We start from the raw sequence: 16,416 nt of genomic DNA on the forward strand, positions 1-16,416 counted from the left end.
AAATGTAACAACACGGTATTGTTAGCTGTAATTAGCAGACTGAGCACTAGATCCTCAGGACTTATTTTCTAGCTGGGAGTTTGTACCCTTTGAACAATAATCTCCCCGTTCCACCCCCCCCCCAAGCCCTAACAATCACCATCCTCCTCTCGGCTTCTTTGAATCTGGGTATTTTATTCTTATTTTATTCTATTTTTGTCTTTTTAGGGCCACACCCACGGCATATGGAGAGTCCCAGAACTGTAGCCAACGGCCTACGGCACAGCCAGAGCCACGCCAGATCCGAGCCATGTCTGCGAACTGCACCACAGCTCACGGCAAGGCCAGATCTTTAACCCACTGAGCGAGGCCAGGGAAGCGAAGCCAGGGATTGAACCTGTGTCCTCATGGATGCTAGTCAGATTTGTTTCCACTGAGCCACTACAGGAACTCTGATTTTGGTTATTTTATATAACCGAGATCACTCAGTATTTGTCTTTCTCTGCCTGACTTAATTTTGCTTAGCACAATACCCTCAAGTTTCATCCATCTTGTCACGAATGGCAGGATTTGCTTCCTTGTTATGGCTGAATAGTATTCCATTATATATAGATACATATACGTATACCACATCTTCTTTTTCCATTCATCAGGATTTTTGGCCATGAGCATAGCATAATGGGAGTTCCTAGGCCAGGGATCGAAACCGTCCTGCAGCAGTGACCTCAGCTGCTGCAGTGACAACACCAGCTCCTTAACCCACTGAGCCACTATGGGACTCTCCTGTCTTTTTGATGAAACCATTTTAACAGGTGTGGGTAACATCTCATTGTGGTTTTGAGTTGCATTCTCCTGGTTATTAATCATATTAAGCACGTTTTCATGTAGCTCTTGGGCCATTTGTATGTTGTCTTTGGAAAAATGTCTGTTCAGATCTTTTGTGCATTTTGTGTGTGTCTGTTTTTGTGTGTCCATCTCTGCAGAGCTGGTGTTCTCTGCTTTGTGTCCTGCTCCCTCTTTGTCCTTGGTTCCATGTATTTTCCTCTCTACGTCCTTATCTATGTCTGTGTATTCATGTAGGTGGTTGTCTTTATCTGTGCCTATCTCTACCAGCCTGCAGGTTTACCTCTCAGCCCATGTGTCTACTAAGATCTCTTAGTCACCCTGGCAGCTGAATAGGGACAACAGCCTTTAGAGATTGGGCTGGGGAAAAGAGGTCATGGCCAGGCATGCAGAAAAGGATAAAAAGATTCATCACACCTGAATGTTTAGATTTCAACAAGAATTAAAGCACTGGAATAGCCAAACCTGTGAGATGCAGTCAAAGCAGTTCTCAAAGGGAAATATATACCCTCCAAATGTACTTGTTAGGAACCAAGAGAGATCCAGAACAACAAATAACACATCAGCTTCTGCTGCAGAAAGAAAGAACAGAAGGGGCCCTTGGAAACTGAGTTCAGCTTCACAGATGGAGAAACTCAGGCCAAGAAAAGTTAAGCCACTTACCCAAGTTCACAAAGCAAACCGTTAAAGCAGAGCTGGGATTCAGAAACAGGTTTAGTCCCTCCTGGATTGTTCAAAGACTGTAGAGACTTGTGGCGTCATTTGCTTTTGAATTCTTTTTTTTTTTTTTTTCATTATTTTATTTTTAAAAACCCAACAACAATATGTCATAAATTTAGGACAATTTTTTGTTATTGTTCTTGTCACTCAGCTTCCTGGTTGCTTAAATATATTATAAACAGCACTTCTTCCTCAAAGAGCTGTCCCCATCCCCCAGGACTGGTGCCTTGCAACTTGACCCCTGATTACTAGGTTGGGAGAAGTGGGGACTCACCCTCAGAGACTTTTGGGTACCCACTCCCAAAAGCAAAACTCAGGGTAAAGAAAAACTGGGTAGTAGCAGGGTTAAGAAGGCGAAGGTGGTGGGTAGCCCCTACCCCCGTCGTGCCCTCCCCCTGCCATGATCCAATCTTGCAATCCTGACCCCTCCCTTTCCCCTGCGTGGCCCAGGTCCAGCCCCTAACGGGAACAGGATGTGGGTGGGGACTTCCCTAAGGTTAGTGCTCCTGCCCCCAGCCCAGGCAGGTATAAAGCCACCTTGCCAGACCAAGGGAGCCTAGATGGAAAAGGGAGAGCCCACCATGTCCTCTTGGAGCCCAGAAGGAAAACAGAGGTAGGTGGCCACCCCGCCCATCCCGAGCAGGCCTGGACACCAGGCAGTGCAGAGATAGATGGACATTCTGTCTGACCCACTGAAGTCACAGGGCCAGACATAGGCCTGCAGTCTGAAACAGACTGACCCTCGGGCTCTAACTATGGACAGACTCCTCCCCTGCACACACTCACTGCAGAAGCCCCAGGTGGTCCTCAGACTGCAGTGACCGAGGATGTTTGGTGGTCCCTGGTGCTAATAAGCTAGGGTACTACTGCTGGAGGGACTAGGAGGAGCAGAAGCCCCAGCCCTCCAAGAGTTCCAGTACCAACTGTAAATCACCCCATCCCAGAGCCAAATGCCTGCCTCTGGACTGTGCAAAGCAGGATGCATCTTTCATGCTCAGAATCTTGTTTGTCTCTGGAGCCCTGGGTTGCACCCTAGCACTTTGGGAAAAGGTGGGGCCGGACCCAGATAATACTAACCTGGTTTGGTTAAGGCTAGACAGAAAGAGGAAGAGCCCAGAGTGGGAAACAAAGTTCTGTTTTGGGAAAGTCAAAGAGAGCTTCGTGGAATTGGGACATTGGAGCTCGGGCTTTGTAGGATGAGTAGGAGTTTGTGGGCTCTGCCTTCAAAACATAGAGACAAAGAGCTAAGAAATGTCCCAGAAAACAAGTGAGAGTGGAAGAAACTAGCACGTTGGACTGAGAATAATTAATAGCACATTGGGGCTGGGCTGGCAGTGGGGAAGTGTAGCATTTAGGGCTCAGAATAAGAAATTCATGTTTCATAGACTTATTCCTGGGACAGGAGTTCCTTCTGGCAGCTGTGGGTGGGGGGGTGGGCAAGGGTAGAAGCCAAGAGAAGAGGAGGAAGTGACTGCATTAGTCCAGGCTAGCAATGTGGTGGCATGGTCCAGGGTGGTGACAGTAGAGATTCTGGGTATGTTTTCACCCAGCTGGGTATATGATAGCTTTATTTTGACTTATTAAGCACTTTCTGTCATTGCCTGAAGCCCAGGGAGCTGGGAACCCCATCTCTGTAGAATCCTCTTCCTGCTGCTGCTATTTGTGGTCTCAGCCAAGGGAGTCACCCCAGATCCCAACGCCTGCCTGGTATTCCACTCGAGTAATGGCAGCTCCATTTCCTGCCAACGACCTGCCAAATTCCCCCACTATCTCCCAGCTGACACCATTTACCTGGCCACAGAGTTCTTCAACCTGACTCAGCCGCCTGCTGACATCCTCCAGGGCATCCCTAACCTCCAGGAACTGCACCTTTCCAACAACCAGCTGGAGGACCTCTCAGCCAAGTTCCTGCTGCCTGTGCCTCAGCTAAAGGTGCTCGATCTGACCCGCAACGCCCTGAAACGCCTGCCCCCTGGCCTCTTCAAGGTCTCGGCTGCCCTCCACACTCTGGTGCTGAAGGAAAACCGGCTAGACATTCTGGACGCCTCGTGGCTACATGGCCTGAAAGCCCTCAGGTATCTGGACTTGTCAGGGAACCAGCTCCGGACACTGCCCCGCAAGCTGCTGGCCAACTTCACTGACCTGCACATCCTTGACCTTGGCAATAACCAGCTGCAGACTTTGCCCCCTGACCTCCTGAGGGGCCCCTTGAAGTTGGAATGGCTGCACCTTGAGGGCAATAGATTGCAGGTGCTCGAAGAGGGCTTTCTGGCGCCCCAGCCAAAACTGCGCTACCTTTTTCTAAACAACAACAAGCTGACCACGCTGGCAGCTGGTGCCTTCCGAGGTCTGCAGGTGCTGGACATGCTGGACCTCTCCAACAACTCGCTGACCAGTGTTCCCGAGGGGCTCTGGGCATCCTTGGGAAAGGCTGCCGGCAACATGAAGGTCGGTTTTGACATCTCAGGGAACCCCTGGATCTGTGACCAGAAACTAGACGAACTCTATCGGTGGCTTGTGGCCAACGAAGACAAGATGTTTTTCCGGAACAACACTCGCTGTGCTGGCCCCAAAGCCTTGGAGGGCCAGAAGCTCCTGGCAGTGGCTTCGTCCCTTGAGGCCTAGGGCTAGGGTTAGGGTGGGGAGGCGGGGTTTGGCAGAACACCACACCCGCTTAAATAATTCCACCTTCTAAGGGTGTGAGACTGGGACCACCCATAGTTGCTGGGGCCCCTGTCGCTCACCTTGGCCTCTTCCTGCCTCCTTGCTGTTGCTCAAGCTGTATCCCCTTCCAGAAATGCCTTTCCTCCATTTCCCAGATCTTTTGGTCTCCGGCTTCTCCAGCTGGCCCTGGCCACACTGGGGTTGTCTCAATCTGGCTCCGTCTCCCCCAGTTTGTGGGGTTCTCTGAGTGCAGGGCCTGGGGCTGGCCGTGTTCCCTTTTACCCAGTATCACTCAGTTTGGTGTCAGACCAGAAGGGGTTAATAAATTGCTGTAAAACAGAATGGGAGGTATTTGCTGCTGTTCCTTTGCATTTCCCAAGTGGAATTCCTAGGTCCCCAGGATGAAGCAGAGGGAAAGAAGACGCATGCCATGAAACCCCAAAGGGAGAGCAATTGGGATCTGATGGCCTTGACTGCTCCCCCCCTCCCCCATCCTGGGACTTAACTACAAATAAAACCCTGACCATTGCCCAGGGTGTCATTTTACTAGTGGATTCCTGCCAGGGCCTGTGTCCTGGGGAAGGTTTAAATTAAACCAGATTGCTTCAGGGCTCCAAACCATTTTTCACGCTGGCCCGTGATAACCAGGGGGGCACCCTCCCAGGGCAAGCTTGGGCAGGCTGGATGGGGCTGAACTATTAGGCAGAGGCCCAGGGGGGCTGTGTTTTCCTAGGTCCAGAAACCCAGGGCCACCTGCCAACACAATGTTGGGCATGGTTGGGGTCAAGGTCAGATTGGGGGAACCCTGGGATGTTGGGGGCATGCTGGGTTTTGCAGCTCCCTGGATTTGCCCATGCTCATGGTCATTCCAGGTGTGGTGATGAAAGCCAGGTTTCTGGAGTCTGGCAGAGCTGGGTTTGAGTCAGATCCCTCAATCGTCAGGCAATCCAAGGCAAGTGGTTTAAGTATTCTGAGCCTCACTTTGCTCATCTATAAAACGGGGCTCCGAGGGGATGGGCTGGCCTATCTCCTGGCTTAGTTAAGTGGCAGATTTTTTAAAAAATAAAAAGAGAGGAAGTTCCCATTGTGGTGCAGTGGAAACAAATCCAACTAGTAACCATGAGGTTTGGGGTTCGATCACCGGCCTCGCTCAGTGGGGGTCTGGCATTGCCATTAGCTGTGGTGTAGTTCGCAGACTAGGCTCGGATCCGGCGTTGCTGAGGCTGGATTTAGGTGAGCAAGCTGTAGCTTTGATTCAACACCTAGCCTGGGAACCTCCATATGCCATTAGTGCGGCCCTAAAAAGCGAAAAATAAAAATAAAAAAATAAAAAGAAAGGAATTCCAGCGGTGGTGCAGTGGGTTAAGAATCCGACGAGAGCTGCTTCGGTCGCTATAGAGGCACGGGTTCGATCCCCGCCCCTTCTCAGTGGGTCACAGGATCCAGGTTCGGCACAGCTGTGGTGTAGGTCGCAGCTGTGGCTCAGATGCAATCCCTGGCCCCGGAAACTTCCACATGCCACGGGTGAGGCCATAAAATGAAAAAGTTTAAATTAAAAAAACCCAAAAAAACCTTGAGGTTTGCTCAAGATTACTGGGAGAGGCGGTGGGGGCTGTGATCGCCCTCCACTGTCTCTGCGGCAACAGCGGTGAGGGTGACTTGTGGCCAACCTTGGCCAACAAAGTAGCTCAATCCTTCGGTATCCAAAGTCCCCTGGTTGCTATGGCAACCACGAAGCGCTCTGGGAGCCCCCTGGGAGAGCCTGGAGGGCTGGAGCCCCGCCCTGGGACACGCCCCCTACATGCCTCTCCCCATTGGTTGGTCCCCGCCCGTCCCGCCCCCAAGCCGCTATAAGGTGGGCGGGGCGGACTGGGGGCCGGGACTGGAGCTGGAGTTTGGGGTCTGCGGCCCGGTTGTGGTTGAACGCGCCCAGGTGAGTGCCCTGCGAGCTGCGTCCAGGAGCGCCCAGCAGGCCCGGGGGCCTGGTGGGTGGGTGGACGGGCGAGAGTCCAGCGGCCTGAGGGGAGAAGGGTTGTGACAGGCTGGAGCAGGTGGTTGAGACCCTTGGCCCAGTTGGCAAAAGTTCAGGACCTAGTTGGGCAAGGGCTAGGGTTCTGAGGGCCCTGGGTGGGGACAGAGGAAGAATGGCAGGCAGGGAGTCTGAGGTTGAACGCCCGCTCTGGGTCTACTTAGCTAGTGACCTTGGGCTCAGCATGGACCTCCTGTGTGCCTCAGTTTCCTTGTCTGTCAAACTGGCCTGCGGGTGTACTGAGATTCGGCAGCTACCACCTGCATCCCTGCAGGGGGCTGCTCACATGGTTTGTCCCAGGCCGCGGGCAACAGGGGTCTCCCTCACTCAGCAGAGGTGGTTACAGCCCACACAGGTGAAGGCATTTGCCCAAGGTCACACAGCACCTGATGGTAGAATTTGAATTCAGGTGTCTCTCTTCCTAGAGCCCATGTGTTGAATCACCGTAGTATCCACACCTTGCCAGAGGTTCTTTTTTTTTCTTTCTTTTTTTCCCTCTTTTTTTTTTTTCTTTTTTGGCTGCCCCTTGGCATATGGAGTTCCAAGGCCAGGGATCAGATCCGAGCTGCAGTTGTGACCTAAGCCACAGCTGCAGCAACGCCGAATCCTCAACCCACTGTGCTGGGCTGGGAACCAAACCTGCATCCCAGAGCTCCCAAGATGCCGCCAATCCATTTGTACCACTGCAGGAACTCCCTGAGGTTCTCTAGTATGCACCTACTGTGTGCAGAGCCCTGTGCATGCATTGTCCCTGCCCATGATGTCTGAGGTCAGTATTACCATTACCTCATTTTGCAGGTGAGGAAACTGAGGCCCAAGTAGGAATGAGACTTGCCCAGGTCATCAAGCCCAGCTGGACAGAAGCCAGGGCCTGGGTGGGAGCCGGGAGGTCTGGCATGTAGGGGCCCGTCATTCTGTCCTACCCACAGGGTGGCCCTGTTTTCAGCAGGCATGTCAGAAGAGGAGGGGGCTCAGGCCCCCAGACCCAGCTTGTGGGAGCAGGACCAGCAGGTGAGGGGCTGTGCCTCCCGTGGAGCAGGGCTTGGGGAGGGGTGGGGGGACAGTCCCTCTTGGGACAGTTTCAGACTAGGGTCCCCACCCCTTCCTTGCTGCAAGCACCTTACTCTGAGTACATTTTGGACCATAGTCAGGGGAGGGCATATTGTACCCATTTCCCAAAGGGGCAAAGTGAGGTCCAGAGAAGAGAGTGTCTCTCCAGACACTCCCAGCCAGCTTAGCTGGCCTCTGCCCAACTCTCTCTCCCATCTCTGGGTCTCTGTCTGAATCTCTCTGTTTCTGTGTCCACCATCCTGACACCCCTAACAACAACAATGACAACAGTAGTCACAGCCTAGACTCTGCATCATTCACTCTTCCAAGCACTTCACATACAATGGCTCCTGGATGCCCAGCACAGCCCTAGAAAACCATTTTACAGATGGGGAGACCGAGGCCCAGAGCATTTCACTCACTTGCCCAAGCTCACGCAGCTCGGAAGCAATCAAACCAGGACTTAATGACCAGACACTACTGGCTCTTCCCTGGAGAACAGACCCCCTACGCGTCCCCCAGTGGGACGCGTTGCCTGTACTTGTTGCCTGTACGCAGATGCTCTCAAAAAACTGTGTCCCAACCCTCTCGCCCACCCCTCAAGTGGGCTCTCTAGCATTTAGCTGAGCCCCCCCACCTCCACCAGGGGCCCCTCTGATGCCACCCCTTCCTGCAGAACGCGGTGCAGCGCGTGGCAGCCCTGCCCCTGGTCAGGACCACGTGCACCGCAGTCTCCGATGCTTATAGCGCCGCCAAGGACCGGCACCCGCTACTGGGCTCCGCCTGCCGCCTGGCTGAGCACTGCGTGTGCGGCCTGACCACCCGCGCCCTGGACCACGCTCAGCCACTGCTCAGCCACCTGCAGCCCCAGTGTGAGTCCCCCTGGCCTGTGTCCTCAGTGCTGTGGTTTGTCCCACTGCCCCACCTTCTAGCTCTCCATCTGTGTGACCTGTGCTGCAGGGGATCCCCTGAGTCTATGTCGCTCCTCAGTCATACCTGTCCTGTGTACCTCTAGTCTGTCCCCCATCTACCTGTGTCACCCTCACTCAGTCCTTCCGCCCCTGCCATTCTACGTGCATCTCTCCTGCCCTCTATCTCTGCTTACTATGTTTTTCTAGTTTGATCACCTGGACATCTGCCCTTAACAATTGACTTGTGCCCCTCCCCTCGCCCTTCTGTCCCCATTTTGTCTCCCTCTCCTTCCTTTGGCCGGCCTAATGTGCCTTGGCTCCCTTTGCCTGCCTGTCCAACCTCCCTCCCCTGTCTGCCCCTCTGTCCCTGCCTCCACCTTTCCTGAGTCTGTGACAAGCTCAGGGGTCCAGCCTATCAGTGGAGAGAGAGTTGACGAGGCAGGGGCGGGGGACACCCGTGGCCTCACATCTGACTGAGGAAGGGAATCACCTGAGAGTCCCAACCCAGGGCTTCACCCGCCGCCTCCTCAGCTGGCTTGTGTGACCTTGAGCCTGTTCACCAGGGTATCTGAGCTGGGCATGGATGAGGAGTCACCTTGGTGCTGGCAGCATCCAGTGCCAGGGCAGAGGAAGGAAGGGCAGAGAGGCGGGGTCTAGCCTGGTGGCCCACCCACACCCTCAGGACCCTGGCCCCTTGCAGGGGGCCAGCCAGGTGCCCCCTGTGGTCCAGGCCTCCTAGCTCCCTCCCCCTTTTTTTGTCTTTTTGCCATTTCTTGGGCCACTCTCGAGACATATGGTAGTTCCCAGGCTAGGGGTCTAATCGGAGCTGTAGCCACCGGCCTACGCCACAGCCACAGCAATGCTGGATCCGAGCCGCGTCTGCAAACTACACCACAGCTCACGGCCATGCCGGATCCTTAACCCACTGAGCAAGGGCAGGGACCGAACCCGCAACGTCATGGTTCCTAGTCAGATTCGTTAACCACTGTACCACGACAGGAACTCCCCAGCTCCCTTTTTCTCCCTTTCCTTCTGTGTGTGTCTCACCGTTTTTCTCCATCTCTCCCTCCAGCATCCCCTCTCTCTATGTCCCTCTCTGTGTCCGTAGCTCCCTTCCCATCTGCCCGGTTCTCACTCCCTGCCTTTCTGTCTCCAGTGGCCACCGTGAATGATCTCGTCTGCAGGGGCCTGGACAAGCTGGAGGAGAAGCTGCCCTTTCTTCAGCAGCCTTCAGAGACGGTACCTGGCACCACCAGCCCATGGGCATCTGTAGGGGGTGGAGGTGGGGGTGAGGAATGCAGCCTCCCCCCAGACCCGGCCTGATCGCCAGGGCCAGCTGGACTCCCGGGCAGAGTCAGGCTTTGGGCAACTCAGAAAACACCAGCCAGATGAAAATAATGGCCACCCATGTTTACTGAGCACTTAATATGTGCTAGCTGGTGCCAGGAATCCTTTTAACAACCCTACGAAGGGAGTCCCCCTCGTGGCTCAGTGGTTAATGAACCCAACTGGTATCCATGAGGATGTGGGTTCAATCCCTGGCCTTGCTCAGCGGGTTAAAGATCCGGCCTTGCCATGAGCTGTGGTGTAGGTTGCAGACACAGCTTGAATCTGGCATGGATGTGGCTGTGGTGTAGGCTGGCGGCTACAATGCCGATTCAACTTCTAGCCTGGGAACCTCCATATGCTGCGAGTGCAGCCCTAAAAAAAAGACAAAAAAAACACCCCAAAACCAAGAAAACAACCCTATGAGGAAGAGATTGGCTTTTCCTCCCTTTTATAAAGGGCAAATTGCATCCAGGTCCAGGCAGGGGCCAGGACCCTTGCCTCGCAGCCCCAGGGAGCTAGGGGCAGGGGAAGGGAGCCAGAGACCAATAGCCCCTGGTCCTCTCCTGCCAGGTGGTGACCTCAGCCAAGGATGCCATGGCCAGTGGCATGACAGGCATGGTGGGCCTGGCCCGGCAGGGCCGCCGCTGGAGTGTGGAGCTCAAACGATCCATGAGCCATGCGGTGGACGTCATGCTGGGCAAGTCAGAGGAGCTGGTGGACCACTTCCTGCCCATGACTGAGGAGGAGCTCGGTAAGGCCGGCGCCCACCCCTCAGGCCCCTCCTGCCCAGTCTCTGTTCCTGGAGGTTACAGATCAGAGAAGTCCGGGACTCACCCAAGGCCACACAGCAGTACAGCAGGAAACACAGAACTCCAGCCTAGGCCTGTCCTCCACTTCCACCGCCCCCGAACTGCATCCTACTAGAAATCTGACTGCCCAGACCCCCAAGAGTGCATAGGCCTTGTAGACTTAAGGACTCAAACTGGTGGCCCTCTATATTGTAGTATTTGGCCTGCCAGTGCATGTCTTTTTTTTTTTTTTTTTTTAACCTGTAGCATATGAAAGTTCCCAGGCTAGGGGTCGAATAGGAGGTACAGCTGCTGGCCTCCACCCCAGCCACAGCAACTTGGGATCCGAGCCGCATCTGCAATCTACGCCACAGCTCACGGCAACGCCAGATCCTTAACCCACTGAGCAAGGCCAGGGATCTAACCCGCATCCTCATGGATACTAGTTGGATTCTTGACCACCTGAGCCACAATGGGAACTCCCCGTGGAATGTCTTTAAAATGGCTGAATTTGGAGTTCCTGTCATGGTGCAGTGGAAACGAATCTGACTAGGAACCATGAGGTGGCAGATTCGATCCTGGCCTCGCTCAGTGGGTTAAGGATCCAGCATTGCCGTGAGCTGTGGTGTAGGTCACAGATGCAGCTCAGATCTGGCATGGCTGTGGCTGTGGTGGAGGCCGGCAGCTGTAGCTCCGATTGGATCCCTAGCCTGGGAACCTCCATATGCTGTGAGTGTGGTCCTAAAAAGACCAAAAAAAAAAAAAAAAAAAAAGGCTGAATTCAGCACATGCATGTAAAAATCAGATTTTATCCTACAAATGCTGACTTCTAACTTGCCTGGAAAAACCAAGTACTTGGGTTGAATAGCATCCTCCCCTTTACAGGGTTCCCTTAAACCCCTCTGTTCTCCAGTGTTCCCCATCTTCTCAGCTGGCCCTGGAGACAATCTGACATCTCAAACCTGCTTCATGGCACTAGAACAACAGGGGGACATTCTCCCTCCTTGATAGAAAGGCTTGAGGCATTTTTGAAGCACCTACTGTGTGCCAAGCATTCACACTCTGAGTGTCAAGCTTTCACTCCTATGAGCTCCCTTTGCAGATAAGGAAAATGGACATAAAGAGACCCGGGATTTGAACTGAGGCAGTCAGTAGAGTAGTTAAGAAGAGGGCCTGAGTTCAGAGTTCCTGCTGTGGCACAGTAGGTTAATGAACTGGCTTGTCGCTGTGGCATTGAGGGTTCAATCCCTGGCCCTGCACAGTCGGTTAAGGATTTAGCATTGCTGCAGCTGGAGTGGAGGCCACAGATATAGCTCAGATTCAATTCCTGGCAGGGAAACTTCCAAGGCTGCAGGTGCAACTGAAAAAGGCGGGTGTGGGGGAGATTGCCTGGGTTCAAATTCTGGGTCTGCCTCTTGACCGCTATGGGACTTCACCTCTCTTTTATTTTTTTTTTCTTTTGTCTTTTTAGGGCCGCACCCCAGCATACGGTGGTTCCCAGGCTAGGGGTCTAATCAGAGCTATAGCCACCGGCCTACACCAGAGCCATAGCAACACAGGATCTGAGCTGCATCTGCAACCTACACCACAGCTCCCAGAAATGCCGGATTCTTAACCCACTGAGCATGGCTGGGGATTGAACCCGTGTCCTCACGGATACTAGTTGGGTCTGTTAACCACTGAGCCACAACGGGAACTCTGGGGCTTCACCTCTCTTTCCCTTGGCTTTCTTCATCTGTAAAATGGTACTAATAATAGTGCCTATATCATAAGGTTTGGAAAAGGTCGAATGAATTTATATTGTAAATGGAAACCCTAAATTCGGGAGCCCATAGTCTTGTTCACCCAGAAGCGAAGGGTGTGGCCATGCTAACTTCCCACCCCCATCCCACCCCCCAGCGGCACTGGCAGCGGAGGCTGAGGGCCCGGAAGTGGGCTCCTTGGAAGAGCAGAGGAGACAACAGGGCTACTTTGTGCGCCTGGGTTCCCTGTCAGCACGGCTCCGCCACCTGGCATATGAGCACTCTCTGGGGAAACTGAGGCAGAGGAAGCACCATGCCCAGGACACGCTGGCCCAGCTGCAGGAGACGCTAGAGCTGGTGAGAGCCCTCCATGCCCACACCCACCCCACCCCCATCCCGTGATGCAGGCCAGCAAGTGTGGATTGAGTGCCAGGGGAGTACCTGGTCCTGTGCCAGTCTGAAGCAGGAGGCAGAGCTGGGGCAGAGGAAGGAGCTGGGTGCTGGAGGGCAGTTAGTAGGGGTCCAGGCTCAGCCTGGGAAGTCAGGAAGGGGTTTTGCAGGGGAGGAGAATGAGGAGCTGGGATTTTATAGGCAGTTAAGGTAGATGAGAAGAGAGTATAGGTACCTCTTCCCAGGCTCTCTCATCACCAATCCCAATCTTTCCCAGACTTTTGGTTTTAGCTCATAACTCAGCTTCTTCCCCCACTGTACACCCCTCCCTGCTCCAGAGGAACATAATAGCTCCTGTTTGCTGGTCTCTATAAGTTCAGATGCCCCCAACCCTCTCCCCCTCTCCACTGATGCACCTCTGTCCTTCCAAGGATCAGGCTAAAACCTGGGAGCCATCTTCAACCCCTTCTCCTCCTCCTCTCCCACATCTGACACATTGGCCAGTACTGCTGGCTCTTCCTTCAAAGTCTACCCTCAACCCACCAACATTGCCTCCCTCCTCTTCCTTCACCTGGATCCTGCTCCCACAATTGCTCACTTGGTTGCCTCCCATCCTGTACCCACAGTCTGTCCTTCCTGAAGAAGCCACCAGAGGGCACCTGTGAGCACCAGAGTTGGCTAATTTCACTGAGCGCATTGTCCTCAAGGTTCATCCATGTTGTAGCATGCGTCAGAATTTCTTTTTTTCTTTTTGTCTTTTTTTGCCATGGAGGTTTCCAGGCTAGGGGTGTAATTGGAGCTGTAGCCACCGGCCTACACCACAGCCACAGCAATGCAGGATCTGAGCCGTGTCTGCGACCCATACCACAGCTCATGGCAACGCCGGATCCTTAACCTACTGAGCAAGGCCAGGGATCGAACCCGAAACCTCATGGTTCCTAGTTGGATTTGTTAACCACTGCACCACGACGGGAACTCCAGAATTTCCCTCCTTTTTAAGGCTGAATAATACAGTCGTCCCTCGGTGCTCAAGTCACTTTTGTAAAATGGCATAGTACAGTTTTGTCCCTGTGGATCTTGGTCGAATCCATGGATGCAAAACCCATGGATATAGAGGGCAGACTGTAGTCTATTACATAGATGGACCACAGTTTATTTCTATTAATCTTCTAATCCTGCCCTGTCTTGGGCACTGAAAGCACAGCAGCCCCCTCAGAATACTCACAGTCCAGTAGGGGGATCAGGGTCATGACTGGAGAGCATGCTGAGTGCTATGGGACCCAGGGGAGGGATCTGCCAAGCCAGCAAATCTTGGAGGAGGAGACGCCTACAATGAGACTTGAACTTGAGAGAATCAAGCAGGGGGATGCTGAGAAGAGGAGAGTATACCTGGCAGAGGCACTAGCATGAGCAAAAGCCTGACCTTGAGTCTGAGCTTCAGGGGAACCACAGGTCCCAAAGTCTGGCCAAGGGGCAGAGGAGAGAATGGGTGGATTGGCCAGGCTGGATCAGCAAGAGTGGAAGGCTGCATACAGCAGATGCTCCCTAAATGCTTATTGAGGCCAGATCCAGGCTAGGGCCCTGGCTCCCCCAACCCTTCCCAATCCTCCAGCTCTGAGTACCACCACCGTCCTGGTCCCCACAGATCAACCACATGCAGTGCGGAGTGACCCCCATCACCCCAGGCCGGCCAGGGAAGGTGCACCAGCTGTGGGAGGACTGGAGCCAGCACCCCCCAGAGAACGGCCGCCGCTGCCGCCGCCGAAGCCAGGTAAGATGGCGTGGAGGATGGGGGGAGGGAGGGTGTTCTAGAGGCACCCAGGGTTGCCAGGGGCCAGGCTCTAGCCACCTCCATCCTGGTGCAGAGGTCAGCGGTTTGGAGGGACCGTGGGGAAACTGAGGCAGGGCGGCGGATCTGGCGGGAGTCCATCCGGGACACTGAGGCCCCACTCCTCCCCCTCAGGCAGAGCTGGAGACCCTGGTGCTGTCCCGCAACCTGATGGGAGAGCTGCAGAGCACGGTGGACTTGCTGGAGACCAGCGTGCGGGGCCTGCCCCCCAGCGCCCAGGAGAAGGTGGCTGAGGTGCGGCGCAGCGTGGACGCCCTGCAGGCCGCCTTCGCCGATGCCCGCTGCTTCAGGGATGTGCCAGCTGCTGTGCTGGCCGAGGGCCGGGGCAGCATGGCCCGGGCCCACGCCTGTGTGGACGAGCTGCTGGAGCTGGTGGTGCAGGCCATGCCCCTGCCCTGGCTGGTCGGGCCCTTCGCGCCCATCCTGGTGGAGCGGTTGGAGCCCCCTCCTGATCTGGAGGCCCTGGTGGATGAGGTCGTGGGGGGCCCCGACCCCCGCTGGGCGCACCTGGACTGGCCGGCCCAGCAGAGAGCCTGGGAGGCCCAGCACGGGGATGGGACAGGCCTCCCGGGGGACGTTCCCAAGGAGGAGCCTGAGCCTCCCAGCCGCCCCAAGCACACCCTGATGCCAGAGCTGGACTTTTGATCCGATAGGACCCTAGGGCAGCAGAGGCAGCAGGAGGTGGTCACGCACCTCGAGAACTCTGCTGCCCCATAGTGGCCTTGAACCGCTTCTAGCAGCTGATGTCTTGGCCTTGGCCCCTGCCCAGCAAGGATTTGGGGGGTGGGGGCCAGATTCAGAATCCTAGATCAGTTTCATGATAGCAGAACATCCCCAGTCTTTCCCTTGGACATATGAGGACTTGAACCCAACTCAGGCAAGACGAGCCCCCAGCTGGGCTCACTGCCTGTGGTCCCCTTGCCCCACCCCCAAGAAGTTGGTCAAAACTCCCCAGAGAAGCACAGGTTTTGCCCACATAGGAACATGTGCTTCTCTTTGGGGCTCTGAAAAGTGAGCCCCCCTTCCTCCCCCAGCTTGTCTATCCTGGACTGAGGGGGCCCCAAAGATGCCCGGCTGCAACTGTTGGACCTGCCACACCCACTTGCTTCGCCGCTTGGAATTTGATCTCCAGAATAAAAGTGCTGTGCGTTGTCCAAGTGCCCTCTGTTTGGGCTGAGGTGGGTCTCGATGGCAGGGTGCTGGGGGCCTCAGAGATGTGGGACTGCATGGTGCAGGCCAGGCTTTGTGATTTGAGAGGAGTCATGCCTTCCTGACCAGCTTGTCGTCCTGTCTGGAGTTCCACTAGGTAGCCAGGTAGCATTCAGCACCCACCCTACTAGTTAAGCATTCAGAGGTAACTTCCTGGAATGGAAGCTATTCACACTTTAGTATAAATGAATTTCTTGGCAGTTGCAAGGAGCAGGAGCAGGAGGAGGGGGGGATCAGACCCTCCTTTTTTTCCCTTTTTTTCTTTTTTGGTTTTTAGGGCCACACCCACAGCACATGGAGGTTCCCAGGCTAGGGGTGGAATCTGAGCTGTAGCCGCCACTGGCCTACACCACAGCCACAGCAACGCAGGATCTGAACCACAACTGCAACCTATACCACAGCTCATGGCGATGCTGGATTCTTAACCCACGGAGTGAGGCCAGGGATCGAACCCACATCCTCATGGTGACTAGTCGGAGTCATTTCCACTGCGCCACAACGGAAATTCTGAGCAGCCCCTTCTTTGTCCTTTTCCCTGGACCTGCAGGAGCTGAGCTTGCTGTGGCTTCTCTGGGTACACCAGTCGGTCAGGACAGGGAAGACAGAGGCAGGGCAAGGGCCACAGGCCAGTCTCGTGGGAGCTCTCCCGTCCTCTGACCGTGTTCCTGGCTGCCCCTGACTCTCCTGTGTTCTGACGGGCTGTTGGGAAACCATAGTCTGTTGTGGTGAGGTCAGGGTGGCCCTTGGCTTCCCTGGGATCTAGTCCAGGGTGGCTTTGGGAGTCCCCACTTTCTGCCAGCCAGACGGACCTCCCTGCCCCTGCTCAGCAACATCCATGGCTCCCTGCTGCCCTCAGACCCAATATCCATGCCCCTCACCCTGGCACTTGAGGACTCCCAGTTTCTTTCTCAGG

The 16,416-nt window shown here is 54.7% G+C and overlaps 2 protein-coding genes across 4 annotated transcripts; both read left to right on the forward strand.

The window, feature by feature from the left end:
• Positions 1–2,048: 2,048 nt before the first annotated feature.
• On the forward strand, positions 2,049–4,548 carry LRG1 (leucine rich alpha-2-glycoprotein 1). Its single transcript, XM_047777448.1, has 2 exons — positions 2,049–2,155; positions 3,150–4,548. The coding sequence occupies exons 1-2, from the start codon at positions 2,103–2,105 to the stop codon at positions 4,165–4,167; spliced, it is 1,071 nt and encodes a 356-aa protein (XP_047633404.1). The 5' UTR covers positions 2,049–2,102; the 3' UTR covers positions 4,168–4,548.
• A 1,509-nt stretch (positions 4,549–6,057) lies between these two features.
• PLIN5 (perilipin 5) lies at positions 6,058–15,448 on the forward strand. Of its 3 annotated transcripts, none has more exons than XM_047777450.1 (8): positions 6,058–6,139; positions 7,182–7,246; positions 7,962–8,157; positions 9,353–9,435; positions 10,096–10,276; positions 12,213–12,412; positions 14,091–14,216; positions 14,409–15,448. In XM_047777450.1, the coding sequence occupies exons 2-8, from the start codon at positions 7,187–7,189 to the stop codon at positions 14,937–14,939; spliced, it is 1,377 nt and encodes a 458-aa protein (XP_047633406.1). In that variant the 5' UTR covers positions 6,058–6,139; positions 7,182–7,186; the 3' UTR covers positions 14,940–15,448. The 3 variants fall into 3 exon arrangements, with proteins under 3 accessions (XP_047633406.1, XP_047633407.1, XP_047633405.1); XM_047777451.1 differs by having other exon boundaries at positions 6,060–6,139; positions 7,185–7,246; XM_047777449.1 differs by having other exon boundaries at positions 6,064–6,139; positions 7,165–7,246.
• Positions 15,449–16,416: the final 968 nt, after the last annotated feature.

This window comes from Phacochoerus africanus, chromosome 4 (assembly GCF_016906955.1).
Source record: "Phacochoerus africanus isolate WHEZ1 chromosome 4, ROS_Pafr_v1, whole genome shotgun sequence".
Lineage (NCBI taxonomy): Eukaryota > Metazoa > Chordata > Mammalia > Artiodactyla > Suidae > Phacochoerus > Phacochoerus africanus.

What these genes read in the sequence shown, in the direction of transcription:
- LRG1 (XM_047777448.1), top strand. Translation starts at nt 2,103, where the DNA reads ATGGAAAAGGGAGAGCCCACCATGTCCTCTTGGAGCCCAGAAGGAAAA. An exon ending in AGCCCAGAAGGAAAACAGAG is followed by an intron (nt 2,156 to 3,149) that starts GTAGGTGGCCAC and finishes CATTGCCTGAAG; the next exon opens with CCCAGGGAGCTGGGAACCCC.
- PLIN5 (XM_047777450.1), top strand. Translation starts at nt 7,187, where the DNA reads ATGTCAGAAGAGGAGGGGGCTCAGGCCCCCAGACCCAGCTTGTGGGAG. An exon ending in TGTGGGAGCAGGACCAGCAG is followed by an intron (nt 7,247 to 7,961) that starts GTGAGGGGCTGT and finishes CCCTTCCTGCAG; the next exon opens with AACGCGGTGCAGCGCGTGGC. An exon ending in TTCAGCAGCCTTCAGAGACG is followed by an intron (nt 9,436 to 10,095) that starts GTACCTGGCACC and finishes CTCTCCTGCCAG; the next exon opens with GTGGTGACCTCAGCCAAGGA.